Raw genomic sequence first — 18,162 nt, 5'->3', positions numbered from 1 at the left:
AGAAGGCATGGAACATTCAATCAGGCAGTTTACGTCTCAGAGTCACCTGCTGCCACCGATTTATTGCCTGAGCAGTCTATATCCATTGTGTCTGAGGGTTTGGAGAGACCTAGATCCTCACCGGATGCCAAAATCTCCACCCCATCCTCAGCCACAGAGCTTGTAGGTAGTGGTGGTGTGGGTGCCACCATAATTTCCATGGTCTTAGGGGTTTTCTTTTTGGATTTCTCTCGTTGGCTCAGTTTCCGGGACTGAGGACGAGCGTGAAGCCCCATGATTAGCTGCTTTTGGGCTCTTCAGCCACTGGTGGTTGTCATCTTTCCCACTAGAAGAAACCTGGGAAGGGAGTGACCCAAGGGACCCCTTCCTAGTGAGAGGAGCCAAAGAAGACTTACGCTTCTCCGGCTTAGAAATGGGGACGGATGTCCCCGATGGTTGGGAGGGTGTTGCTCCCGAAGTAAGTGGTGCAGGAGCAACAGGGAGGAAAATGCCCCCCCCCCCCCCCCACCATCAAGGGGGCAGGTGTAGTCTTCTGGCTCTGAGAGGTCACCTGGGTTGGCAGAGCTGATGGTGCCAGAACTGTTGTAGCAGGGCATAAGACGATGTAATACACACAGGATGCAGGCGTTCAAATTTTCTCTTAGCCTCAGTGTAGGTCAGTCTGTCCAGAGCCTTGTACTCCATGATTTTCCTTTCTTTCTGGAGAATCCTGCAGTCAGGCGAGCATGGTGAGTGGTGCTCTCTGCAGTTGATATAGATGGGAGGCAGGGCACATTGAGTATTGGGATGTGATGGGCATCCGCAATATCGACATGTGACGCTGGAACTACAGCGGGAAGACATAGGGCTGAACTTCCAGCACTTAAAGCGCTGCATCGGGGGAGGGATATAGGGCTTTACATCACAGCAGTAGACCATCACCTTGACCTTCCTGGGCAATGTATCACCCTCAAAGGCCAAGATAAAGGCACCGGTGGCAACCCGATTATCCTTCGGACCCCTGTGGACACGCCGGACACAATGTACATCTCAACACTGTAAAATGGCGCGCAGCTCATCGTCGGACTGCAAAAGAAGGTCTCTGTGAAATATGATACCCTGGACCATATTTAAGCTCTTATGGGGCATGATAGTTACAGAAACATCCCCCAGCTTGTCACAAGCGAGTAACTCCCGTGACTGGGCAGAGGATGCTGTTTTGGTCAAGACCGACCCAGATCTCATTTTGGACAAGCCCTCCACCTCCCCAAACTTGTCCTCTAACTGCTCAACAAAAAACTGAGGCTTCATCGTCATGAAAGATTCCCCATCAGCTTTTGAACATACAAGGTACCAGGGCAAATAAGATCCGCTGCCATTCTTAGCCTAATGTTCTGCCCATGGTGTGGCCAAGGAGGGGAATGATTTGGGGTTGTACTTCTGTGCGTTGAATTGAGCTCGTGATCGCATAGAGACTGCTGGTGTTTCACCATCAGCAAGAGATGATGGACTACGCTTCATCGCGTGTCATACGCCCTGATGTCACCCAATCCGACGAGGGCCTCCTCACGGGCACAACCCAGCCGCAGCAAAGGTCACCTGGCAGGATGGCGATTGCCAAGAATCCCGATGCCCCAGGTGGATGGGCATCTACACCTTGATGTACATGGGGAGTTAACAGTGAAGGCATCAGCAGAGCAATCCCTGTGTGGTCAGGGGCCTACAACCAACCGGGTACATGGCGGCCCCACCACAACGGACTGGCTACCGTGCTAGATATCAGGTGCAAAGAAGTCCATGGTCATCGTTGATGCAGAAATCTACACTGCACCCAGGAAGGTGTCCTCGCCCAAAAGATAGAGAATGGGCAGCACTGTAATGCGACAATGAGAAAGTAGGGTAAAGATCTCAATGAACGATGGACACAATGCACCTTGTAAGGCGCCCTTCCCCAATTGGCTCGCTCTTCAGGAAAATTTTGAAGAATGGAGGTCAAACCCTACAGGGGACCATCACATAAAAGCCAAAAGTGCGCAACTCCTTTTAGTCGCCTCGTATGACAGGCAGGTATACCTCGGGCGTATTCTAAGTCCTGGACCCACAGTGGGGGGGGTTGCTAATAAAATTAAAAATTAAAGTGCAATAGGATATGGAATCTACTATGACTGTTATCCTGCTCATTCCATCCCAAATAAACAAATACTTTTTTTTATGGTTAATTTCCACTTTTCCTATCCTCTCCTGAGAAATTAAACACTATTTTTAATTGACCTTTCTATCATACTTTCTAAAACTCCAAACAGTTCCACTTTTTATAACATTTAAAATTAGTTTGAACCACTAACATATTTACGTTTGCATCTGCCCCCCCCCCCCCTCACCACCACCACCATTCCAATATCAGATGGTTTTCTACCCTGGCAGACATTTATGGTTCATTTTTGAGCTTGGCCTCAGAAATTCCACAATTACTCCACACATGTATTTGGAAATATAACACAAATTTCAGAACTATTTTGGTCATCAAATTACCTCTGTTAAAATGTTGCAATGTTTAGCATTTTACCACCTTTTTAGACAAGCTTCTATACTCAGGGCGTCATTTATACACCGTGTCCAAACTTTAGGTTCAAACTTTACAGACCATAGAGGATCTTACACTGACAGATCCAGTTTTTTATTAATATGAGGAGGTTACAGAAACATAAACTCATAACAGCTGTTCAAAGAGACTATTACCAGTCACAGTGCATGCATTACACACAGTTTATTGACAGAACTTAATTCTGGGTGCAAAAGTATTTGTACCATTTCTTGCACATTTTGTTTCTGAAATGTTCCACTGTATTCTTCTAAGTGTGTTATCACAAAAGATTTGATGGGTACTTATTGACACATCTTCTCACACCCCACATCCTGTGACCTGAATGATCCAATTTCTCATATGTTTCTCTCCTTGATGATAGATTTCTTTCAATTAGGATGACAACAGTTGCAAAAATTCTCTGTGGATTCATACGGCTTTTGAATACTAAAACCTTTTGCATCATACATTAAACATATGTCTGCAATTTGCTGTAGCACACAATGCTTCATCTTTGACAGCCAGTCACGGGCTTAAAACAGTGGTAAACTTCACTATGAGCACATCACAAATAACTGTGTACGATTTTCAAGGTCGCACCACTAATTTCGAAGTGGCAGGCGGTTGTTTGGTTTTTTAACATCAGCAGTCTACAAATCCATACCTCTCATGCATTAACCATTCAAGACATAGTATCATCTGAAATATTCGTTTCCAACCAGTAGACCATTATTTCAAATAATCAATGTTGGCTCTTCTACCACATGTATACATTCACCCCAAAAGTTTTGGAACACTCTGTAGCTCTATTAACTGTTTAATTCTTTCTAGCTTTATTTACACCATCTTCACAAGTCTCAACTTCTTCTGCCTTGTACTGTCCACTGCATCCTTCTGTACTCAACTTTTAATACAGACAAAGTACATTAAAAACAAAACACGGTGAAAGAGGAATCACTGATTTATTACATAAAACAAAGTCCATGGTTTCAAAATCCATTAGATTCTCTGAACACTGCTTGAAGACTCTAAGTAAGTGAAGTTGAGTTCTTCTACCTGACACTACCTTTTATTCAATGCATTTAGTTCCTTCTATGCTGTGGCTGACATTCAACTAAAAAGAATGACTAAATGTCCAACCAAACTGTAAACATTGTGGAACAAAGAAAATCTTTACATATTCTAAGACGCGTTTTGAAATTGTGAAAAAGCTCTACACGGAAAAATTTGTTAATAATTTCTTACCAAGAATGTGCCTACAAAGGGCATATGGTGATGATGACTTCCGAAAATCAAGAAATACATGCTCTGCAGTATGCCTCTGCTCACTGGAAACCACATTTGGCGATGCCTGTGAAGAGCAATAAAACTGAGTTCAACACAAATATTAACATGAAAACCACTACAAAGAATAAAACAATAACTTTGATTATTTTATTGGTGATGGATCTATGTGATAAGATCCTTTTTAGGCTAATGTTCATCAACAGATGTCTACATTATTACTCACATTGCTCCTCTACATAACTCTGAGCACTTTCTGCGTCTGTGATGATATACACATGTTACAAAAAATTGTAGCAGTAATTTTACTATCGAAAAATAAGTAATGACTTGTGTTATCCATACACAAGAGTTAAAGTAATTAAAAACATTCTCTCTCTCTTAAAATGTAAGTATCCACATGAAAAGCCTGTTCAAATTTTTTTGTAATTATCTCACATGCCAAACAGGTTTACTAGATAAATGGAAGAGGTGTGGAATCAGCAAATTACCTGAAGCATTTGATACTCCTTCGTCAACTCATACCCAAACTGTCATCTTTCAACATAACATATGCTTCGAGCTATGCTAACAAGGGAAATTCCCCATCACACCCCTCTCAGATTTAGTGGTAAGAGGGTCCAGTGGACAGCCTATTAATACAGATCAAGTATGAAAACAGGAAAGAAGGTGTACTGGACTGTGGAAAAAAAAAGCAAAATTGAAACAGCGAATGGTCTAAGAACAAGAAGTGTAATATAGAGGAGTTGGAAAGAGAAATGGCGTTGTGGTTAAGTGGTTATGGTGTTGGACTGCCAAGTGGTCAATCCATGTTAAAACCTCTGTCATGGCTTCCCCCTCCCCCCCTCCCCCACCACTTTTCGCCTTATTCAAATTTGTGTCTGTGTCATGGTGTAACATCCGCTTGTGATGGCGAGGTATAAGGTAGGGACTATAATGATAATTGATTCCGCACAATTACTCTATTAGTAGTCGAAAGGAAGTGGCTTTCGAATGGGAACCACAAACATTTGATGACATGGCGACAAGTCAACCGAATCCTCCACCGGAAAATGTGTCCGGTGTGTCACACATGGCATTAGTGGCAGTATGTGTGTCATATGATAGGAATTTCTTATTGACGCACCTAATCTGTATGACTGGTAAGTGAGTGAGAGATGCCTCGTTGCCTGATATAGGTGTTCATATGACTGTGAATGTAATCACTCCCAAGGAAATGATGGAAACATAATAGTTTGTACACAAGCTGCAAAAAATGAATGCAACAGTTTCACATTTGCAATTGCAATCTTTCTCAGTGTATTCCAATGATGAATTCTTCTCGGGTTATCAGCCGAGCGGTCACAACGTTTCAATGGTCAACAATTTCACAAACACACAGTTTCTCTGTGCTCTGTCAAAACATATATTTATAATGTTTTTGGAGTCGCATTCTGTTTTGGAAGTCTTGAGTCTTAAATTCCTTTGTTGTAACATAGTTCACACCCATTTATTTGTTATTTTCATTTCTGCGCTATGTCTATGTGGTATGTCACCTGCTCTCACTATTCATCACAATTACTTGCGATAGTAATGCAGTCTTACCATATGACTAATATTCTATAACCAACGTACGAGGTGTTTTAAAAAGAATTTGTAGGCGTACAACTTACGTCTTTTACAAACATCATCGTACACAATACTTTTAGGCACTCCAGACTACATCTGGCCAATGATTTCTTCAGGCTTCAAACACATGAAACATAGATCTGTACAACAACATCTTCAGAAGTTCTTGGTCTAGCTGGTGATATTACTTTTAAAACACTACCAGTTTCCTTGAAAGACTTTAGCCAACGATAGATAGTTCTTGCTGTAGGTGGTTCACCACCATACTGACATCTAAAATTATGTTGCACTATTATAACTGGCTCAGTTTTTACAAGCCAAATAACACATTGCGTTTTCTGTTGTGGTGTCCACATTGTTGCTGAGTTGCTCTGCACTGCACGCACGCCTGGTCTGAACTGACGGAACAGAGGAAAAAAACAGCACTGATCTGTCTCGAGGTCAAGCAGAGCTGCCAACTGCAGAAGGGCCAAACTTGGAGAGTTGATGGATCAAACACAACAAACTAGAATAGTGTATGTCACTTTGTACAGATTCTAGGACACATTAAAACTAGGGACTTCTTTTTCAAATATGCTGTATAGTATGACAACTGCCAAGACTACAGAAGGAGAACAATAATTTCAATGACCAGAAGAACACTTCATAATGTTGTGAATAAATGAATAAATAAATGGCACAGGAGAGTTTTGAACACAGCACACCTGCTTGGCAGTCCAACACTATGACCACTTACCCATGACGCCGTTGCTGTTGGCGGATGCTCTTTATTGCACTTCTTGTTATTGGACCATTCACTGTTTCTATTTTGCTTTTTTTTCCACAGTTCAGTACACGTTCTTCCTGTTTTCAGGCCTGATCTATGTTCAGTTTTTGATGGGCTATCTACTGGGCCCTCTTACCTCTAAATCTGAGGGGGATGTAATGGATAGTTTCCCTTTTACGTGTAGTGAAGAATACATTGGAAAGACAAAAGAACGGTTCAACAAGGCATCCCAGAAGGCTGCAGAAAAGAGAAAGAAGTTGAGGGAGCAGTGGCTTCTGACAGGAAGAATAAGCAGACAAAGGAACATTTTTTCTTCATCAGAAGAGAAATGAAGTGAATCCTTAGAACAGGAAAGAGAACATATCCAACCAATTTGTTAGATTAACTTGAGGCAGAGAAACACACCAAGAATTCAAGACAATTTTTCCAATGCATCAAAAATCGGAAATAGGGATTTCATAGCCCAACTTCTAGCATTATAGATAAGAATGGTAACTTGATAAATGACACAGAAATAATTGTAGAAAGATGGAAAGAATTCTGAGAACTCTTTATTCACCCAGATCCAGACAAGATGTTACCTGCAGACCCCATAAGGAAATTAAAGATGAAGAAGAATGGGAAGGAACTGACGATGACGTGAAGATTGCGAGCAAAAGATTGAGAAACAACAAAGTTCCAGAGGAGAACAGAATAACAGGAAAATTAATCAGAGAGAGGCAAGGCATTACACTTTGAGATACATAAACTGATCCAGTTGATAAGGAAGAATGAGACACTGCCAAAAGAATGGAAATTGGCCATAATATGCCTAACATACAAGGAGGGAAGTAAATGGGAAGATGGCAACTATAGAGGTATCAGCTTGCTGAATGTGACCTACAAGGTACTTTCATTATCCTCAGAGAATTACAACCTTTGATAGAGAACAACATACAGGGATACAAAGCTAGCTTTTGACCAAATCAATTTACAACAGATCACATTCTCACTCTTAAGAAAATTGGTTGAAAAATACAGGAACTATGATAAAGATATTTACAGTCTGTCAACTTTCAATGTCCATATGACAGCATCCAAGAAATAGCCTACACAATGCACTGCATGACTACAGAATCCCTGACAAGATAGTGAGAATCATGCAAACCTGTATGGATAGGTAAAGGGTAGCAGTGCGTTTCCATAGGAACACATCATAAACATTTGAGACTGAGACAGGTTTCAGGGAAGGGGATGATCTCTCATGTGTTATATTCAATGTCATCTTACAGAAAGTAATAAGGGAATGCAGGCAACAGGAGTGGGCTAGAGTACAAAGGGACAGTAATTTCAATTGTCTTGCATATTCCGAAATATAGTACTACTAAGAGAATCAAACCACGAGTCAAAATAAAAGTACCAGAAAATGGAGAAATATGCACAGAAGGTTGGCCTAAAGGTGAAAATGGAGTTCATGCAATTAGGAAGAAGTAATGAACAGAAGAATTTCATGAGATAGATCGCATGAAGTTCAAGAGAGTTCACTTATTGAGATACTTCATATCTTGGTTCACAAGTGGCAACAGCATATAAATGAACATAGAGGAAAGAATAACAGTGGGTAATAAATGCACTTATTCCCCTCAGGGAGAAGCTCAACTCCAAATAAATATCAGAGAACACTAAGATGAGAATATATAAAACTGTGATAAGACCAACAGCCATGTATGGTTCAGAAATCTGGAGCAAGACTAAACAAGAAACGGAAAACTATTAATAGTTGAAAGAAGAGTAATGAGGTTTCAGATATGGCTACCAATCTTAGATATAAGAGTATGGAGGGGGGGGGGGGGGGAGGATAACAAGGAAATCTACCTCTTGATGCATCAACCAACAATCCTACAGACACTGGAGGGTAAAAAAATCCAATACTTAGGCCATCTAGCCCATGTATCAGAAGATAGATAGTTGAAAAAGGCACTTCAGGGGAAACCTAATACCAAACACCCCACAGGACAACTGAGGCAACACTTTGGGAAAGGATATGGCAGTCCTGAGGATGACAACATTTGGAGGAACCAAGTACAAAACAGAAAGGAATGGAGGCAGTTTGTGGAAGCAGCGAGTGGTCTGCAGGGCCTGCGATCGCTGTATATGTATATGTATGTATGAAATCAGGTGTACTTTAAAATTATTTTCTTGTTTCAGACCTCTCTCTTCCATGCACACTTCTTCAGGTTGTATTATTTTTGTTTTTGAAAGCCTTTTCTTGATTACTGGACCAGACAATACTTTCTACACCCAGATCACTTTCCTAAATCCCTTCTTCAACTAGACTGGAGAAAGTCATGTATGAAACATGTTTCATGGCTAACCCAGCTAAGAATCAAACACAGACTAGATGTATTGCCACTTGTGCCAAATGCTGTGCGTGAATCACCCCATGGGAGCAAGTAAATGGTAAATTACGTTATCAAAGCACATTAGAGATAAATCTGGTTATAAACTTGATGAACAATTTAAGCAGGTGAAAACTATAACAAAAATGGTATGTGTGGATTTTATTACAGCATTAACTGAAGTCAACATTTCAAGAACATCTTATGTCAACTAATGAAACTGGATAGATAAAAAATCTACACACCAGGCAGCAGCAGGAGAACACACATACAAAAGGTATTACAATTTGCAAGTTTTCAGAGCCAGTGGCTCCTTTTGGCAGAACAGGTGAAATGAAAGGAAGACGGGTCAAGGAAAATGACTGGTGAGGTTTAGGAAAAGAGGCAGAGTTCGGAAAAGTTGCCCAGAACCTCGGGTCAGAGGAGACTTACGGGATGGGATGAGAGGGAAATATTGATTGCTGGGGACCGCACTGGATGAGATTTGAAAATGTGAGTGCTTACAGGTTGAAGATTTAATATGCAAGACAGAGGTTACTGCTAAAACATTGTACACAAGTCAGTAAGAGTGAAAAATGCTAAGCGCAGTGTATGCGAAAATAGACAATCAGAAAATGAAAGATGTAGAAAACTGGACTTAACTTATGTCAATTATTTCAGTCTCGGTATTTCTTCGTAATATCTATTCCTTTCTTTACTGCCTTTCAGTTTTTTACGTCTTTCATTTTCTGATCTGTCTATTTTTCGCCATCCACCCCCCATTTCTAACCACATTCAATGCACTTAGCTTTTCTCTCTTATCAAGTCATGTAGGATGTTTCAGCAGTAATCTCTGTCTTACACACTGCACTATATTCCACCTTTAAGCTCTCAGGTTTTCAAATCTCGTCTGGTGCAATCCCCTACAATCAGTCTATCCATCTCAACCCATCTGGTAACTCTCCCCTTTTCCTAAACCGCACCAGTCCTTTTCCTTCATCCCTCCTGCTCCCTCTTAAACCCTTCTGCCAGAAGACAAAGCCACTGGCTCCAAAAGCATGCAAACTGTAGTATCTTTTATATGTGTGCCATCACTTGGTGTGTAGATTTCTTATCTATCCAATCACATGATATTTTCAAAATCTGATTATTTTTACTGATATATTAGCTCATTTGGTTAACTAATTTCATTCAATGAGTATTGAAATTGTCGATTACATTAATCCATTACTGAACCAAAGGAAAAAAGAAGTTCATATTTATCAGCAAGAACACAATTCTGATGAAAAGTGGACAAGAAGTTATCATGCCATTAAACAAGTATGTGTTGTTTACATATACAAATGTGTGATGATGGATGATGATGATCAGAGTTAAATTTGGAGATGTGGAAACTAACAGTGACTCTCAAAACGGCAATACAGGCAACTATGGGTCCTTCTACGTAGAGTGAGCAACAAGAACATGCACTCAATAACATTTGAGCCATATTGGTGTCATGCTTCATAATGCACTGTTAGCATAAGGGGTCAAAGGAAGAAAAGAATTTTGTAGAAACTTTAAAAACATTTTTACTTGAGAGAGAATTTTACCATTAGGTGAATATATTTTCTTACATTAATACAAATCAATTGTGAAATTGCTTAAATCTTTCTAAACTGATACCAGGAGTATAGTTTACTGTGCATGTGTTACACATGAAAGTTTGCCATTGATGTATTGTTTTCTCTTAAGTTCAGTAGCATAAGCACCACCACAATGCACTAAGTCTGAAATAAGAAGACTAATGAAATGTTACAAATCAAGTAGCTAACGTTGGCATCAGTGTGTGTGTTCCCAGAATGAAAATTCCTTCTGGAAACAATCACCTGGCCTGTGGCTACATTTCTTTCTGCAAGGTATGCAGGAGAACCTCTTTGAAGTTTGGTGGTAGGAGGTACTGGCAAAAGTGGTAGCTGTAACAGCAGATCCTGAGTTGTGCTTGGATAACTTTACTTGCTTGCGATAAGCAAAGGTTGCAGGTTCATGTCCCAGTCCAACAGACATCTAATCTGCCAGGAAACTTCAAATCAGTATGCGTGTGTTTCTATTTGGAAATGTAATATAACAAAGATTCCATGTTTTACTAACATAACTGTTTATAGCCCCTGCACAAAGTATAAACTATTTGTACTCTCTGTGACATTATTTACCGTTTCTTTTCAAGCAAGGTAGCACAGTGTCAAGGCAGTGGACTTGCAATTATGATGAATGAGAATCACACCATAATCTGACCATCCATACTGGGGTTTTCTATAATTTCCCAAAATCATCAAGGTTGACTGACAGGATACTTCCATTTAAAACGCCGAGGCTGACTTCTGGTCCCACTCAAGTCTAATCCAACACAAATTTCAATATATGCCTGTAAACATCCCTATAATTTATTTGACATGTCCTACACTATTAAATTAAATGAACGAAGGGTAAATAAGTAAATTACCATTGCCAGTAATGAGTAAGGCAAACTGCAATATCCACATATTATGTGAATTGACTGACTGACTTACAAATACTGGGACATAATTAATTTAAATCTAAACATAGGGTAAACTATTAACATCATCCCCAAAATAAATACAGTGATATTTTATATAAAATAACTCCATAACAACCAAGGAAATAACTCTTGACCACTGGATGTTTGAACCAAGTTGGTAAAATGGATTTATATACATCATTAGCAATCGATTGTCTCTGACAGTTATGGCAAAAACTATGCTGGAACATTTTAAATCTAGCTTCATATAAGTATGAAACTGAAGGGAAGGTAATACCAGGTGTCCCCATTAGTGTAATATCACAAAAATGCAGTGGCCAGTAGAAGCTGGCAAATAAAGACTTTGCAGTGACTTAGGCAGTGGCTAATTATATACAAAAAAGGAAGCCAACATAGAAATTCACACTATACTAAAAGCCTTGTCAGTCTTACAAAATACAAATGTGATTGTAGTTGGAGTAGCACTCAGGCATGACCAGGCTGAATGGTAATGTGTAAATCAAGAGATCAAATCCACAAACAGAAAACTAAAAAAAGTATTGAAAGGCTTTCACAATTTGTGTTTTACTGCAAACATACATTTTTTTTTACTCAAAACATTTTTTTTATTTTTATATTTACTTATATATTTATTCCTTCTTACACTTACTACTTCATATAAAAAAAATATTCTACTGAATAGGAGGAGTTGTCATTCAGAAATTCTTTTAATTTGTTTTTAAATGTTGGTTAGCTATCTGTCAGACGATTACTGCTATTCGGCAAATGACCAAAGATCTTTGTGGCAGGATAATTTATCCCTTTCTGTGTCAGTCAGATTTAACCCAGAATAGTGAAGAGCATCCTTTCTTCTAGTGTTGTAGTTATTGCAAAGGTACTGTGAATATCCCAAGTCCTTTATGTAAATGTTTGCAAGGTGATCTTGGGTGGGCTCTAGCTATTATTCTGATTATTACATGCTTTTGTGCAATGAATACTTTTTTCTCTTAATGATGAATTACCCCAAAATATGATGCCATATGAAAGCAGCAAATGAAAATAGGTGTAGTAGGCTAATTTACTGACATGTTCATCACCAAAATTTGCAACAACCCTAATAGCATAAGTAGCTGAAACTAACCGTTTCAGCAGATCATCAATATGTTTCTTCCAATTCAATTTCTCGTCAATGCACACACCCAAAAATTTTGAATATTCTGTCTTAGCAACAAACTTCTGTTCATAGTCTCTATCGAACAATGGTGTTATGTCATTTTCTATACAGAATTGTATTCACTGTGTTTTCTCAAAATTTAGTGAGAGTCCATTTGCAGAGAATTTCTGAATGACATTATTTATAGTTCCTCAGCTGATTCTTGTGTGTTGGGTGTGATTACTATACATGCATCATCAGCAAAAAGAACTAGCTTTGCATCCTCATGAATATAGGGTGGCACGTCATATATACATTAAGAACAAAGGACTCAAGACTGAACCCTGTAAGACACCATTCTTGATGCCTCCCCAGTTATACCTCATCTGCTGATTTTTGCAGACTATTTGTACTGTTAATTTCAGCCGTCTGCATTCTTCCAGTTAAATGTGAATTAACCCATTTGTGCACTGTCCCACTCAATCCACAATACTTAAGCTTACCTAGAAGAATTTCACGATTCATACAGTCAAAAGCCTTTGCGAGATAACAAAATATCCCAGTGGGTGATGTTTGATTATTCAATGCATTTAATATTTGATAAGTGAAAGCATATAGAGCATCTTCTGTTGAAAAGCCATTCCGAAAAGTAAATTGGCCTTTTGTTAGTACTTCATTTTTACAAATATGTGATGCTACTCTTGAGTACATTACTTTTTTCACGAATTTTGGATAATGCTTTCAGAAGTGAGATTGGGTGGTAGTTGTTAACATCAGACCTATCCCCTTTTTTATGCAATGGTTTAACAATAGCGTATTTCAGTCTGTCTGGAAAAATGCACTGTTTCAGTGAGCTACAACATATGTGGCTGAGTATCCTACTTATCTGTCGGGAATAAGCTTTAGTACTCTTTTGGAAATGCCATCAATTCCATGTGAGTTTTTACTTTTGAGTGAATTTATTATTTTCCTAATTTCAATAAAATAGGTGGAATTAACTTCAATTTTATCAAATTGCATAGGTATTGCTTCTTCTATATACTGCCTTGCATTTTATAATGAATAGTTGGAGCCTATTTTCTCTACAACATTTAAAAATGATTATTAGAAATGTTTTCTACTTCTGACTTTTTGTTAACAAACGATTCATTGACAACGATGGAAATAAAATCTTCCTGTCCTCTCAGTTACCCTGTTTCCCTTTTAACGATATTCCAAATTGTTTTAATTTTATTACCAGATGTGCTAATCTCAGACATTATGCACATACTCCTGGACTGTTTTAATAACTTTTCTTAATACAGTGAAGTAGTTTTTATAAATTTTCTCTGATTCTGTATCATTACTCCTCCTAGCTACAAGATATGTTTCCCTTTTCTGTTTACAAGATATTTCTACCCCTTTAGTAAGCCACAGCTTTTTAGATTATTTTTTACAATTATATTCCACTGTTTTCTTTGGGAAACTATTTTCAAATATACTCACAAAGGTATCATAAAATATGTTAAATTTTAAATCAGCATCAGGTTCCCTGTACACCTCATTCCAATCAAACTGTTCCAAGCTTTCCCTAAAATTTTCAATTGTTAAATTGTTAATTAACTGCCCTACTTCAAAAAATTGCTCTGAGTACTATGGAACTTAACATCTGAGGTCATCGGACCCCTAGAACTTAGAACTACTTAATCCTAACTAACCTAAAGACATCATACACATCCATGCATATGGTCGCACAGTTCCAGACTGAAGCGCCTACAACAGCTCTGCCACACCGGCCGGCTTGCCCTACTTCAGAGGACTGTTTTGCATTACTGTATGGAGCTATGGCATATACTATAACTATCTGTGCATCATGATCAGATAGACCATTCTTAACAGGAAAAGTTTCTATTTGATTAAATGTCTCTTTCTCAGGAAAGCAGCACATTATCTATATGCTGCTTTCCTGTACCACATGAGTAGAAAAATCAATAAATGACATGAAATTGAAAGAACTAAGTAATACTTCAAGGTCAAACTTTCTATCACTCTTCCAGAAAATCTACATTGAAATCCCCACAAACAATAATTTGCTCCCTTGTGTCAGGTAGCACAACAAATAATTCAAGTTTTTCAAAAGAGCTGAAAAATTCCCAACAGGGACATACAGACGGCTACAATTATAAAAGTGCCATTATTTAGTTGTAATATGTTTCTCTACACAATTTTTTTTTTTTTTAATTTTTCACACCAGGACAGATTTTAATATATATGACAACTCTTTCTATCTCCATGGTGTCTCTACTTACATATGCTGAAAGCTTATACAACCTATATTTACCTCTTCCATATATGATGTTCAGACAGGCACCCACAGTTTCTAAATCTTCTAAACAATCAAGAAGCTCATCTTCTCTGTTTTTTAATCCCCTGATATTCTGATGCAATATACTATCATTATTTTTCACTGGGCTTTTATGAGAATCTTATGACATCTTAACATATCTAATATCTGCCTCTCTGAGCTTCTCATTAAGCTCATTGGACACTGATCGTAGCCTAAGAAAAGAGGCACTCCCATGAGTTTCAGTACCCCCCCCCCCTTTAAAGATTTTTCTGTCGTCCCAGCCCATTTACCCTTCCCTTTCCAACTGAGATGCAGCTCATGTCTTGTAAAGTCCCACCTATCAATACCATGAACAGGAACCAAACCTATGCCTGACAAAGTAGCTGCACGAAGCAGGTCATCTAGATCCATATTGACCCTCCTGACAGAGCTATTCAATTGGGGCCTCTTCCTTAGCTTACTGGGGTAACAAAGCAAATCTATTGTTTGTGCCAATTATGGCAACTGGTAAAGAACTAATGGCCACAAGGATTCATGAGTCACTGAAATCAAACAGAAAAGTGAACAAAACATCAATGGAACTGAAATGGAAAGATACGGCAGTAAAACAGAATCCTTAAAAGTAAATAATATATCTGCAGATAATAAAATTACACAAGAAAAAAAATCATACACAAGAGATCAATGCAAAAGTTAAAAGGAGTACTGAATGAAAATAATCCAGCAGAAAGCATAGCAGAATAGAAGACATCTTATACACAGACAGACCAATTTGCAGAAAGAAGAACATGAATAACTCAAGCTCAGGAAGTGGGAATGCCAACAGGTGGTATATGGAAGTCAACCAGAAGAAAGATACATTACCGAAGGCCCAGGATTTCTGGTGGGATAAGATTCTGTTTCACAAGTGAAAGCAGTTAAAAAAGTGACCCAACAAACAGAAGAACATATGAACATATATGAGACTATCATAACACATACTGTCACAATGTACCAGGATTAAAGAGATTAAAGACATTAACGGAGCTTACAACTTCAAGTATAGAGAGAAACAGCTCCCAGAGAAATATAGACAGAGACAAACTACTTATTTTTCTACAACATATGCTGCATTAGAGATAAGCATTTAGTATTAGAACATTTGTCTAACATTTAGTGTGTCAGTATTATAGGTGTATCTGAGCACTGGTTAACCCAAAATCAAGTAAATATATTTGTTTCTTAAGGATATGTTGTTGCAGCCATGATGTGTAGAAAACAGAGAAAGAATGGTGGGGGTTGGAATTTTTGTCAAAGAAAGAGTAAATTTTTCCATAATTGATTTACCTACATATTGCTCAGAATTGGATGGGGTGTTTAGTAATGTAAAATTAGAGAAAGAAAATGTAGCTGTAATTAAGTTAGTATAGGCCTCCAGACTGAGATGTAAATATGTTTATGAACAACGTAAGTTAATATAAAAAAAAAAAATCTTGAAGATTGAGTATAGAATTGCTGTCTGTAGTGATTTTAACATAGAAATGACAAACATGGGAGGAGATGGGGGTGAAAGTCACAAGGACATTTCTGAATATGTTAAGATCAGTGGACCTATATTTTACAAATAACTGTGCTACATGAAAGAAAATGCCTGCAAAGGCAATATTATTGTGAATTTCCGTAGGGAAGACTTTACAGCCAGACTTGCAGGAGTAGGCCTGACAGATCATGAGCCTTTACTTCTAACACTATAAATGAGGCAACCGATTAAAATTGAAGAACACAAAGTGATACTGGTAAGAGGACAAAAGGAAGAGTACATAAGAGTGTTTAATAGACTAGGAAGCGCAAACTGCGACTTTGTATATAACTGTCAACAAGGGAAAAGGGCAGCTGAAATGGCTTTTGATAACTTTTTAAGGAAATAGATATTCTCGTTCACCGGTAATAAAAATTAGAACTCCAAGTATGGCGAAAAATAAAAGGCTGAAGTGGCTTTCTGAAGAAATAAGGGAAAACACGCTCATATTGTAGCAGATGCATAAACGAGGCACAGAGAGAACAATTATAGGTCACGTTTTAAATGAAAAAAATCTAAGTTCCTTTCGGGAACAAAACTAGCATTGAAAACTATATAGAAAGGGTTCCCAATACATGCAAGGTACCATGGCAAATAATAAAAGAGGTGGTCACACCAAAATACATGCAAGCAGTTTTGCTCGATCCTGAGGAATTAAATCTCTACGTTTTAAACTCGGTTAACGAAATAGGGGAAAAATAATACATCAACAAGTTCATCTGCAATTTATGGACACTATATCTTGGAAATTTTCTTGTAGTATACTTTAGTTTATTGACACTCTATTATTTCATTATTAGGAATGTATTATTACATCCTGTAGTATAATTCAATTTCGATGGCTATTTCGTTGTAAAATGACCAATGGTGAATAAAAATTACTGATTCTTGGAGGCCTATAACTAAAGTGTCAAGTATCTTCTCCCTATGTGGCCGCACTATGATATAAAATATTCCACTTTCGAAACATTTTATGTACTTGTTCTGTGCACAACAAGCGACCGTGGGACCAGAAATAATACAATCGTAATTCACTGCACATCCATGAACAAAGAAACAATAATGGGCAAGATTGGTATAATGGTTTATAATAGAGAAAACGATTCTATACATTAACACTGCGATTATTATACGCAGATTGAATAATTGGAAACATTAAAACTGTATACTTGTAGGTCTGCGAAGTTTTATTACGACGCATGGTTTTACCGCAGCCAAACTCACCAGGAGTACCCGTGATGCTTCCTCGAGTTGTCCAACAATATTTTCACCCATTGTCGCGGACTGGATCCAGCGACGGGGAAAAAACGGAGAATGGATAAAAAGTAGATGACAGCCGCAAACGAATAAACGAAATTACATTCTCAAAAACACGGATGTTGTTGTTTTCTTCCGCAAATTTTGATTTTTATCGAAAACCACAACTGTGAGGCTTACTTAACAATTATTTCCGAATTCATTACAGAAATTCTCGGATCATCCACACGACAGGTAACAAGGCGTCCCCACTTAGTTGACCAAACACTTCTGCCAAAACAACGCCACAGCAACGAACTATTGTCAATCGAGAATCGACTACACGCAAGTCTCTTTGAGTTTCCAAACAATAGCGGTTGTCAAAAAGTGTTGAGCATCTGAAGTAAAAAGCAAACTTAAAAGATAAGAAAATATTAAACGTAAATTCTTAATAATACTGTAAATTCACCTGAATTAATATTCGAAAATAAATAATTCCGCACATTAAAAGCGTTTCACGTCTAACGCTAGCTTTCTAAGAGTCGCTATTATTTCCTATACACAAGGACAAATCCATCGGCTCTATGCCATACCAAGATCATAAGGTCATCTGGTGTCGACTGTCCCACGCGGACAATGTTCCGTGTTTAATCTGGGCAAGTGTTAACTTGCTGCTAGTTGTAGTATATTTTGTAGCTCGACTTGCTGCTGAAAGAGCATTCAAGGATCAAAGAACAATACGGTGTTGGTATATAGACAGTTTGGCGTAATTGTAAAACATCAGTCTCATAAA

At 38.3% G+C, this 18,162-nt stretch overlaps 1 protein-coding gene across 1 annotated transcript in view; it reads right to left on the bottom strand.

The window, feature by feature from the left end:
- Positions 1–17,668, bottom strand: part of LOC126184797 (exportin-4-like) — a 234,772-nt gene extending 217,104 nt beyond the window's left edge. The window contains exons 1-2 of the mRNA XM_049927380.1: positions 17,358–17,668; positions 3,809–3,914 (exon numbers count right to left, since the gene is read on the bottom strand). Coding sequence (XP_049783337.1) covers positions 3,809–3,914; positions 17,358–17,408 — 157 coding nt within the window. The 5' untranslated portion in view covers positions 17,409–17,668. The remainder of the gene's footprint in view (positions 1–3,808; positions 3,915–17,357) is intronic.
- Positions 17,669–18,162: the final 494 nt, after the last annotated feature.

The sequence above is a fragment of the Schistocerca cancellata genome, chromosome 4 (genome assembly GCF_023864275.1).
Source record: "Schistocerca cancellata isolate TAMUIC-IGC-003103 chromosome 4, iqSchCanc2.1, whole genome shotgun sequence".
Classification (NCBI taxonomy): domain Eukaryota; kingdom Metazoa; phylum Arthropoda; class Insecta; order Orthoptera; family Acrididae; genus Schistocerca; species Schistocerca cancellata.
Note: the sequence above shows the minus strand (reverse complement) of the source record. Positions and strands in the feature narration are given on the sequence as shown.